The 11,229-nt window shown below is 50.6% G+C and overlaps 1 protein-coding gene across 3 annotated transcripts; it reads left to right on the forward strand.

Annotated features, from left to right (window-relative positions):
• Window positions 1-46: 46 nt before the first annotated feature.
• Window positions 47-11,126, forward strand: LOC137864925 (zinc finger protein 436-like). Of its 3 annotated transcripts, XM_068699549.1 has the most exons (4): window positions 47-178; window positions 2,042-2,163; window positions 5,637-5,728; window positions 9,417-11,126. In XM_068699549.1, the coding sequence occupies exons 2-4, from the start codon at window positions 2,072-2,074 to the stop codon at window positions 10,613-10,615; spliced, it is 1,383 nt and encodes a 460-aa protein (XP_068555650.1). In that variant the 5' UTR covers window positions 47-178; window positions 2,042-2,071; the 3' UTR covers window positions 10,616-11,126. The 3 variants fall into 3 exon arrangements, with proteins under 3 accessions (XP_068555650.1, XP_068555653.1, XP_068555651.1); XM_068699552.1 differs by lacking the exons at window positions 47-178; window positions 2,042-2,163 and adding an exon at window positions 5,337-5,466; XM_068699550.1 differs by lacking the exons at window positions 47-178; window positions 2,042-2,163 and adding an exon at window positions 5,402-5,466 and having other exon boundaries at window positions 5,640-5,728.
• The last annotated feature ends 103 nt before the right edge of the window (window positions 11,127-11,229 follow it).

Raw genomic sequence — 11,229 nt, forward strand, 5'->3', positions numbered from 1 at the left:
CTGCAGCTGTACTGCCCGGAACCTGAGCAGAAACCTGGAGGAAGAGGAGTTGTGGCGGGTGCCCTGCAGCAAAGAGAGGTGGAATGGGAGAGGCAGTGGCTGATGAGCCACCTGGAGCCACATTGGTGACCTGGAGAGAGAGGAGCTGCCCCGTTCTTCAGGGCCACGCAGCCCAAAGGTAAGGGAGGTACAGGGAGGGCAGGGGAAGGAGCTGGAGTCTGCCAGGACGGCTGCGAGGAAGGGTCTGCTCTGGCCTTGGAGGGAGGGCTGCTGCTGAAGGGGGAGCAGGTAACTCGGTCATGACCAAGGGCTTATGAACCTCCTCCCTCAAGTGTCTCTGCAGCATGTGGAATGGTGTGGGGACTTCCTAGCGAAACCTTCTGTCATGTCTGGTGGATTTTCAGGATATTCGGGTAGTTTTCTTCCCTGGCAATCACATCACTTCTCCCCCCCACCTTCTTGTGCAAGAGCTGCTATGAGACAGCTTCGTTAAATGGCCAAGGCTTGCCTTTAAGTGGCATTGCAGGAAATGTTTCCCTCCACGTACCATGTGTTTCTCTCAAGCACACACTTCGTACTGAGAAAAAGCTTCAGCCATACTTGTCAGCCCTAATATGGGAAAATAAATAAGCTTTTCTGCTCTGCTTTTAAAGTAAGACTTACATTTATGATCAAAGATTTTTTTAATCAATTCTTTGTTACATCTTAACCTTTGGTAAAGGCAGGGTCACATTTTGGTGCATATAAATTACAATTGTTCAAGTATAAGAGCATTTTGTCATGAAATACTGTTTAGCATGCTGTGAAAAAAATCTGAATTTTAGTCACTGAAAGGGTCTCCATCCTCTCGGTTTTGTCATCCATAAAACTTGCAACTGGGCAGTCTTTGTCTAATGTAAAAAGATAATTTTAAATATCACATCTGTACTGTCAGGGTTTGGACATAACCTACGATGCTTTCTCGTTTATGAAGCTGACAAAATGTCTCTTGTAATTCTAAATTTTTTCTCAGATGACAGATAAAGGATTTTAAATCTTTTACAGCCTTTAAGAACGCAAGGACATATCTGACATTTTGCTGCACATTTTCTGAAAGCAATTATTCATTCTCCTGCTCCATTAATCCGTAAGCAAAGAGTGCCTCCCCAAGCTAACATTGGCGTTGCCATCTGCCAATGATCATATGTTGCCCATTTGATTTGTATGGGGTTCTGTGTTTTTTTTTGCCTTCTCGATGTAGGCTCATATTCTGCCTTGGAAAATCCATTGTCATCATTTTTTTATTTCCGATTGTGTAGTGGCATCTAAAAAAATATATTGATACTTCTATTTGTTTTAACATTTCCAAGACTGCAGGAAAAAAACACCTTTTCAATTAAGGTTTTCATTGTTTTTTAAGTTAAAAAAGGAGCAGATACATTACTGTGTTGCTGAAACCTTCTGTCTTACCAAGATGTGCCATGTGAACTCTGAATGTCAGTCTTGGAAAACAGTGCTTCTAAATTCACTTTGGCAGTCAGAAGATGTGTGTCATTGATTTATGGATACTGTTTTGTAGCTGTGTTGTTTTGTTTATTGCCACATTTCCTGCCTAAAAAAATAGTCTCAAAAGGTTTATTCCGAAAAGCTGTGCGGCAGATGTGTTTGTAATAACCTTGCGCATGATAAGAGCGCTGTTGCCTTATACAGACACAGGTCTGTCCTCTTACTCTAAAGTCACCCTGTCTGTTAATGACGTTTCTTCAGTGGATATAATCCATCACCATGGCCAAGACCTATGCAGGAGCCAATTTAGCCACAAAACACAAGAGTACTATAAAGCATAGAGTAGTGACTGCTTTGTTTTCCCTTACTACTGGGCCAACAGACTACAAATATTATGTTTATAGTGCTAGCGTTTAGATTTCATGGGGATAAATATGAGAGCAATCCTTCCTGCAGTTCTTTTAGAAGACAAGATCTGTTTGGGAAATACGTTTCAAATGTACTCATTTGCTTTTTGCTAATGCTTTAAATCATTCCTGTATAACATTTCTTTCAGAGGCATTGCATATAAGCTGCTTGTTGTTTAATGAAACACCAGAGTGCCTGGGAGAGACGACACAGCCTTCAGCAAAGATGTCTCTGTGATTCAGCTGCTGTCCCCAGAACAAGGTTTCAGAGGTATGTGCAGTGTTTCTCTGCCCAGGTCTCTTGCCACTGGCTGGCCAGCTGCTCTAGTGCCCAGACAGTCATCTGGTAAGCTTAAACTGGGGCATACGTTCACCTCAGTATGGGACTTTCACTCACTCCTTGCCTAGGCTCAGCACAAGCCCACTTCCCCCTTTCCCGTTGCACTATACCACAGCAAAGGCCACATCGCCACTCTTGTGACCTAGGACAGTCCAGCTACCTGATGCAGCACACCTGGTAGGTCCTGATCTGCCAGCAGGACGCTGAGCCCAAGTACAAATTGCCAGGGCTCTGCTTTGCTGCCCTCTGGTGCTTTCTTCTCAGAAAGAGTTAGTTATTGTCATGTCTCAACGTTTGTTTGTCTTCATTGCAATTCTGCAACAAGGTGTCTGTGTTTCAGCCCAGGGTGGGTGTTTGCTGTTCACCTGACAGAAACCTTCCCAGAAATGCTCTTTTATACTATTTACTTTCCTGGGTGTTGGTGCAGGGTGAAAGATGGCCGTGTTTGGCACAGTGACATAGCCGATAGGCACTTGAAGGGGATTGAGCAAGTGAAGCCAAGAGGAGAGAGGAATGGCCTTTGGAAGTACCAGCAGCCCATAGGACATTCTGGGCTGGAAGGGGCTGCAGCACATTTGGGTCTGCTGGCAACCCCAGAGACAGCTCCCAGACTTGGCAGTGTGACTCATTTTCCTGCCAGTCTCCCAGTTTTATGAACATAAAATGTTCGTCTCACATTGTAGAGCTACTGAGGTTACAGGGAAGACTTGGAAGGGCTAAATAACAACATCCAGTTTTAGAAACAGCAGCACAAAGGGAATGACAGGCATTAAGCTGGCTAAAATCATCCTTGGTTTTGTGCTCTTTCACTGGAGCCCAGCCATATGCCAGGGCTCTCTCCTTGTGCCGTGAGAGGCAAACAGACTGCTTTTCTGGGCAGTGAAGTCCCTTGTTCAGTGTCAAGTGACTGGCCATCCTGTTCATGTGGCAGCTGCTTGTGATGTGAGAGGACAGACAGTGATGTGCTCTGCCCAAAGCCAGTGCTGCTGGCGCTGCCTCCTGCCCAGGCAGCCTCGGCCTGAAGCCAGCAAGCTCCTGCAGCACCCAGTGCCTGCAGCTCCAGCAGCACCTGCTGGGAGTCTCACAAGCTTTCATGCTCTGAAGTTTATGGGAGGCCAGAGTGAGAAGTCCCCTTAATGTCCCTTCAGCACAGGCTGGATGGCAGAGTCACCCCAGCACCATGAGCCCAGGAGGAGGAAGGATTTCACCTTAGTGCCCTGCTCTGTGCTGGTATTACTTACTCAAGTGTGTTGTGTTCTTTCTTTGCTTTCTCTGAAGCATCTGTCTTGTCAGCTGCTGGGCAGGGAGCTGTGTGCTGTACTCGGAGCTTGGGTTTGTCAGCCATATGTACTCCATGTGGGGTGTGCAAACAGTGTGGATGTGTTTTGTCCCAAGTGCAGTATACAGGAGCCCTGCACCTCCTTGGACTCGCTGCCTGCTTCTCACGCCTTGTGGCACAAAATCACAGTGAGCACAAGCTCCAGAGAAATGGAGAAAGAGAACCTGAGGCATATGAGCAACATACCTCAAACAGCTTCTGCTGCAGCTAATGTCTCCCAGCGGGAGTGATTTTTCCCTGTGTGCACACCATTGTGGTGATGCTGGAGCCAGGAGGAGGTGAAATCTAAGTCCAGGAGGGTTTAAAACAGAGGCCGTCTGTAGGACTGGGGATGCTGTGATGGAAGTTTGACTTGCACACCTTTTCCTTTCATTGAAAGAGGTTGTCCTTGGCTGGAGGAAAACAGCGCAGCTTTGTTCTGTGGAGATGTGTGGGCTGGGTGTCCTGGGAGAGCCCTGCTGGCTTCTGGCACTCTTCAAACTCTGAGGTGAGGAAAGCTGGAAACCAGATGTGTCTCAGCCATGCCAAAGCGATTGCAATCAGATGTGCAAAGCATTGCCTTCACACTTAGCAAGTGTTTTGGCAGAATAGCTGTTAGCTACCTGTGGGTCAGCTCCTTGGGTCCCTGGAGCCCAGCCCAGCCACTGTATTGTAGCACCTGCCTCCATTTTCTGGCAGACACTCATCTCTGCCAGTCTGGAGGTTGGAAGAGACCAAAGCCAAGCTACTTGCACATGTCTCCTTCCCACCCACCTATCACATGTGATTTGTCTCAATTTTCTACTGTGGGCAAGGACAGTTCCCAACGGATGAGTCTTCCCAGGCAGGGATTTCCCCTTTGCACTCCCCCTGCAAACACGTGGCAGTGCTTAGCGTTACGCAGTTATCTTTGGAGCAAGTAACTCATTTCTCCTCTCCTAAGGAGAGGATACCCATTGCCAAGTCAGGTATTGTTTCTTGCATGGAGCAAGATGGGCAGCTGGTCACCAATCTCAAGGGCTCTGAAGAGAAGGAGTTGCCAAGTGGCCCCTGTGCAAGTAAAGCACATTGGACTTATGGGGAAATGCTGGTCAGAGAGGTAAAAATCTGACTTGCCAATGTATTAGCCCCTTCTGGAGATGGGCAAGAACGAAGATGGAGCTTGCTTGTGTGTCCATAGCCAGTCAGCGTCTCACAAAAATAGCAGAGCTGACACAGAGTGCATCTTTTCCATCTCCCCAGGGCTGCACGCTTGCTTTCTGGCAGCCAGAGACCTGCCATCAGCTTGCAGTCATTCGTTTGGCTTCTTTGTTGCTTCTGCAGCTGGTTGGCCCCTCTGGAGCAGTTGTGCTAGACTGAGCATCTCCTATGCCTGACACTTCATACCAGTAAGCTCAGGTCAGACTTTGAGGAGCAGAGCAGGCTTCTGTGTTTGCCAGGAGCTTTCCTGCTTGCGGAGCCCTTGCTAGCTCCAGGCTGGGTGGCTTCCTGGGGCTGTGGTGAATCGTCTGTGCAGCCCCACTGCACCCTGCCTACGGGGTGCTGGGGGAGGCCTGGCCATGCCCCACTGGGGCACATCAGCAGGGTGAAGCTCTCTGTAACATTAATTTTATCTCATTTGAGCTTTCTGGGCAATCCCATACATTAGCAGTGCTTCTGACTGAGGCGGGTATCCATGCTATTTAAGCGATGAACAGAAATAGGTTCCTCATTGGTCAATACCTGAAGTTTTTGTTTTTATTTTTATTTTAACATCTTATAAAAGGCATTGTGAAAGCATTAAAATGCATTGTTAGAAGCCGGGGGAACGGCGGCCGCCCGCCATTTTCCGCCTCCCTCAGAGGCGAAGGCGCCGCCCGCCATTGGCCGCCGCCATCACGTGACAGCCACAGCGGCCGCGGGGGGCCGGGGCCGCGGTGCGGGGCTGAGGGGAGCTGAGGGGGGCTGAGGGGGGGCTGGGGGGGCTGAGGGGGCTGAGGGGGGCTGCCCGGGGGGGGCTTTTTGGGGGGGTTGCGGTGCCCCCTTACCCGTCGGAGCGCCCCGCTGGCAGGCAGAGGCTGGCTCACGGCTCCCTTTTCTCCCCCAGCAGGCCCCCCGGAGCGGAGCCGGCCATGATCTCCCAGACGGGCCGGGAGGCCGAGCTGCGGGCCCAGGGGAAGGCAGCTCCGAGCCGTGCAGGTAAGGGGCCGCTGCGGCCGGCTCTGAGCCTGCCGCCGGGGGAGTTGCTCCGGCACCCCCGGGGCCTGCCGCAACGTGCAGCAGAGGTACCGGGTCACACCGGGGCCGTCCAGCGTTGGGTGCTCCAGCACCGGCTGTCAGCGGGCACAGGCGAGAGCAGGCAGCGTGTCTGCTGTGTCTTCACAAGCTCCTGTGTGAGACGTCTTGGTATCTTCATATGTTCTTGCCTGCTGAATTTATTTGCGTTTTTAGCATCCATGACAGCTTACAGGAAGGAATTGCACAGCTTCGTTAGCTACCTCTTTTGGGTTGCTTTGAAGCCGCCTTCTAGTAGTTTGTTTGATGCCAGAAACTCTTCTTTCAGAGCAAATGGTGCAGAATGGATCCCTACCCACTCCGCAGGCCACTTGTGCTTTTACAGACGTCTGTTATATCCCCTATCAGCTGTAGCTTTTGCAAGCAGAACGGACAGATGAGTCATCTCCAGTCCAGAAGCTGTTCCACGCCTTTGATTGTTCATTTTCCAATGTATTTTTCTCAGTGCTATTAGAGCTTCTGTAAGATGGGGGATCCATCCGACCCCTCGCATGTAATCAGGATGTGGATTTACTGTGGATTCAGAGAAGCAGGGAAGAATGACACTCTTATTTTTCCCTCTATTCTTTTCCCAACAGTTGCTAATGTTTGGTGAGCTGTTTTGCGTGCCCTGCAGGTGTGTTTTTCATCAATGTGTTCTAGTGTCAAGATGCTGTTCCTGAATGATACCAAGAACACTCTAGGCTCATCCTCGTATAAATGCAAGATATAGATGCTTTCCTCCCCTGCAGTTCTTTGTTTACCTGCAGTGAATGTCCCCTGCCACCTAATTGGTCACTATCACAAGGCTCTGCCACAGCTGATCTTTACGGTCATCCTTTGTTTCCTTAACCCTGGATAACACAGACACATCAGCAGAAGTCTCCATTTCCCCCTTTGCTCCATTAGTACTTTCTTTTGGGTCACTTTTTCCATGGCAATTTAGTTTCTTCATCAGTTATGGTGAAGGAAAAATGTCATTCAGGAATGTTTTTGGATACCTGATCTCCCTTTTGTTAACACTGGTGTTATCTCTGAAGAACTCCAAGTGGTTTGTGAGATGAGACTACTTTTTCCAAAGGCCATGCCAGCTCTTCCCCAGTATGCCCTCTTTGATCATCTGTCAGTAATTCTTACATTCCAGTTTCTGTTCATTTGCTTGGAATGTCTGTTGAGCTTCCTGGTCCCTGCATCTCCCCTTGAGCCTTTTCTCTGGCATCACATCAGCCACCTTCCAGTCCTGACAGTGAGGTACAACAGTTAAAAGAGTCCAGCTGTGTTGTGAGGCCATGTGAGCAGCACTGCTGAGTTGGAGCAAAGGTCTGTACCGCTCAGAGCTATGTCTCAGGGATTTTGGGACTGGCCAGAAGTAGATGCCAGGAAACAGAATAAGCATACGGTGACACCTCCCCAGCACACTCTACCATTCTTCCACTTAAAATACTTCCAGAAAGTTACAGTCACCATGATTTCAGTTAAACCCTTTACAGACAACTTTTCCTGGATACCAGTTAAGATTTCTGGTAGGTCAGAAGTAACAAAAATGGTTGTAAAAGTTTCATAGCGGAGAGCTGGAACCATGGCAGTAAACAATGTAATATGAAGCTTAAAATTTCTGAATTTCCCCAAAAAGTACAGAACACCATAAAAGACTTGATTCTTTTGTGCTTTGAAGACTTCTTCAAGTTCTACATAAAGAAACAAAATTCTGTGTAAGTACCAAATTTAGGGTAGATGAAGAACATCTCTTTGCCACAACAGCAGCACAGCAACTTCACTAGCTCCATCATCTACTCGGTAAGTCTGATGTACAGGTCAAGAGCTTCATGCTGGTCTGCCAGAAATGTCATCTTAACCTGTATTTGGGCATCATCTTACACTTTTCCTCCAGGCCTGGATGGACGGAACTGCAGGCAAATGGAAATACCTTCATGGTGAAGAGCAAAATTCCAGTTCCTGTTTCTCTCAAAGGGTGATTTTAATGAAAACTTTGAGGGAAAAACTGGACTAACTACCATGCCAAATTGCCATGAAAAGTACCTCAGGAGTTTGCTTTGAAATCATATTGCGATGCTTTCTTACACTGACTACAAAGAGGAAGATTAAATGTGTGTGTGTATTGGTCTGATTAGAAATTGTAGGCTCAAAGTCCTTCCTTTATTGCATACTTACAGTTCAGTAGTGACTCTCGTCTTCCAAGGCATGCAGTTCTTTATCGCAGCTCTACCAGACCACAGGAAGCGCCTGTGGTTTGTACATGTATCCCACAGGAACAGTTTGTTACCAGCTTGTTTCACAAGAGTTTTCACAGAATCAGAAGGTAGCAGTCAAATCTGTGTCACTTTGGGGGAGAAAAAAAATCCAGAGGTCTCCATGTCTGTGGCTTTAGGCTTCATCCTACTCCACATTTCGGGTGTACATATACTCAACAGCAAGACAGCCTTTATCTCTGGAAGTCCATGTAAAGAGATGCCATGGAAATCTGTTTGCCTGATGAACCTGTCTTAAATTTGAATGTGACTCCTCTCTTCAGAGAGAGGTGTTGCCATTTCTATATCCCACATACTTCCCTCCGATGTCCATTTCCCCTTCCCTGCCAGCAGAAGGGTGCGTGCCTCACTGCTCCTGGCTTGCCAATTGAGTGTAGAGGCCTGCTAGGAGCTGTTCCTTCACTGTCAGCAATTCCCACAGCACAGTTGGGGTTACAGGCTTTGGAACCTGTTAAGGTGCTCCTCAAACCAGATTTCAGCAGTGGAAGGAGTCACTGCACTCTGTGAATGCCCTAGAAATCTGTACAAGCACCTTGTCCTTGAACAACTTTCAAGTGACCTGGGTCTGCGTAGCATGGATTGGTACCATTAACACTTCTGCAAGACAGCATGAGCACAAGGGCTGGTTTTTGCCTGTGTGCCAGGAGGCGTTCATACCTTCAGCTGGCGTTACTTCCACTGACTCGCAGTACCTTCGTCTTTCATGTCTGTCAGATTTCCTCCGTTCATAATCTGGAATCAGCTGTGCTGGACCTTCGGTGCGCTCAGACTGTGTTCTGCCGGCGGTGGCTTTGACAGGGGATTTGTTCTGCGCTGCTGGAAACAGAAAGTTACTTTGCTGCTGCTGTAAGATTGGCATCAGCCATGCTCCAGGCAGTGGGCATGTTTCATGCCTTAGGGCCAATGTTTTCTTTGTGCATTTGCTCTCTGCAATTACCAGCAGCACAAGTAAGAGCAGAGGTAGCATCCTTTGTAATGAAAGTGACGTTCTGCTGAACAAGGTAGTTCTTTATGACCCTTCTCTGAATCCGGTTCAACTTTTAATAGCATTTTCAGTTACAGTATCCCAGAATAGCAGCAATCTTCTTCCATTTGAGCATTAAACTTTTACCTGCGATGTGCATATAATTTCAGTAGAGTCATGTTCCTGCGGAGCATGCAGGGCTGTTTTCAGGGTTTGTTCTGTGAGCACTGCAAAATCCACCCAGCAGGTTGGAGGGAAATACCAGAAATTTTGAACCTTCAAGTCAATCTGCTGAATTTTTAGAATTTGTTCCCTTTTGCTTTCCCCTGTCCAAAGCTTCCTTTCTTGCCTGTGACTCTTGATTCTCATTTTCTTGCAGCTGAGGACAGGATTGCGAGCAAGAAAGAGGAGAATCCCCACCAGGGCATTCCTGGGCCAGGGAAGCCCGAGGGCTTACTGCCAGGACTATCCAAGGAGAAGAGTTCCCAGAGTATTGCACATGACCCAGTTCCCCCCCACAGGCCAGAAAGGGTTCAGAGACCTCCCCTGGGGAGGAGTCAAAGTCGAGTGATGCTGCGTGGAAAAAGTTTCAGGAGGCTGCCAGACATCATCCAGCAGAGAAACCCCGCTGTGGGGAGACTGACGATATGTGGGGACTGTGGGAAGAGCTTCAGGGTGAGCTCCAACCTCGTCCAGCATCGGAGAATCCACACTGGAGAGAAACCCTTCACCTGCTCCGACTGCGGGGAGAGCTTTCGGCAGCGATCGCACCTCATCCAGCACCAGCGGGTCCACACCGGGGAGAGGCCCTACGAGTGCACCGAGTGCGGGAAGAGCTTCAGCATGAGCTCCAAGCTGATCCGCCACCAGATCACCCACACCGGGGAGAAGCCCTACAAGTGTGCCGAGTGCGGGAAGAGCTTCTCTGGGAACTCGCAGCTCATCCAGCACCAGCGAGTGCACACCGGGGAGAAACCCTACGAGTGCAGTGACTGCGGGAAGAGCTTCAGCGTGAGCTCAGCCCTGACGCGACACCAGCGGGTCCACACTGGGGAGAAACCCTACGAGTGCGCAGAGTGCGGGAAGAGCTTCAGCCAGAGCTCCGAGCTGATGAAGCACCAGCGCGTCCACACCGGGGAGAAGCCCTACGAGTGCGCAGAGTGCGGGAAGAGCTTCACGGTGAGCTCTGCCCTCATCCAGCACCGCCGCTTCCACCTGGGTGAGCGCCCCTACGGGTGCACCGAGTGCGGGAAGAGCTTCACGGTGAGCTCCCACCTCATCCAGCACCGCCGCTTCCACACTGGGGAGCGCCCCTTTGAGTGCACCGAGTGCGGGAAGAGCTTCTTGTGGAGGTCGGCCCTGCTCCGCCACCGCAGGGTGCACACAGGAGAGAGGCCCTACGCCTGCGCGGACTGCGGGGACAGCTTTCGGCAGAGCGCCCACCTCACCCAGCACCGGCGCACCCACACCGGGGAGCGGCCCTACGCCTGTGCTGACTGCGGGAAGGGCTTCACCGTCAGCTCCGCGCTCCTGCGGCACCAGCACATCCACAGGGCCGGGGAGCCGCAGGAGGGCTGAGGGCAGGTTAGCTCCGGTGCCCTGGGACACCCCCGGGGAGAAAAGCCCGGCGTCGCTCTCCCTTCGCTCTGTTGATTGAGTGAAAGCAGTTTGTTTTTAGGAGGATGGGAAGGAGAGTCTTCAGATCCTAAGAAGCAGAGGTGGAAGAAAGCGGAGTGCAAAGAGCTGAACTGGGGGCGTGATGTGGGGGTCGGAGGGATGGTTCTGAGGGGGGAGACGCAGAGGAGGAACAGCGTGGGATGGCTCCGTGGTGTGTTTGAGGAAGGGCAGCACCCGGCCTGTTCTCCGGGCAGGTTTGGAGAATTCAGAGGGGCGGTAAGCGGGGCATGGGAGAGCCCCCAAACACCACCCCTGTGCCGTTGGGTGGCTCTGGCTGCCGTTCCCCAGCCCCTGCGGGCCTCCCGAGCCCCCTGACGGTGCTGGGGGCTGGCTGTTTCCCCTGAGAGGCGCTTTTTGACACTGTACGTCCCCGCGGGTGCAGATTTCACCAATAAAGCCAAACCTCCCCTCAGCCGCCGCCCCGTCTCCCTCCCGCCTCCCTCACAGCCGGAGCCCGCCCGCCCCCCTCACACTGCGCCTGCGCGTCCCGCTGAGGCGGCCACGGCGGGGGCGGG

The sequence above is a fragment of the Anas acuta genome, chromosome 15, assembly GCF_963932015.1.
Source record: "Anas acuta chromosome 15, bAnaAcu1.1, whole genome shotgun sequence".
In the NCBI taxonomy this organism is placed as follows: Eukaryota; Metazoa; Chordata; class Aves; order Anseriformes; family Anatidae; genus Anas; species Anas acuta.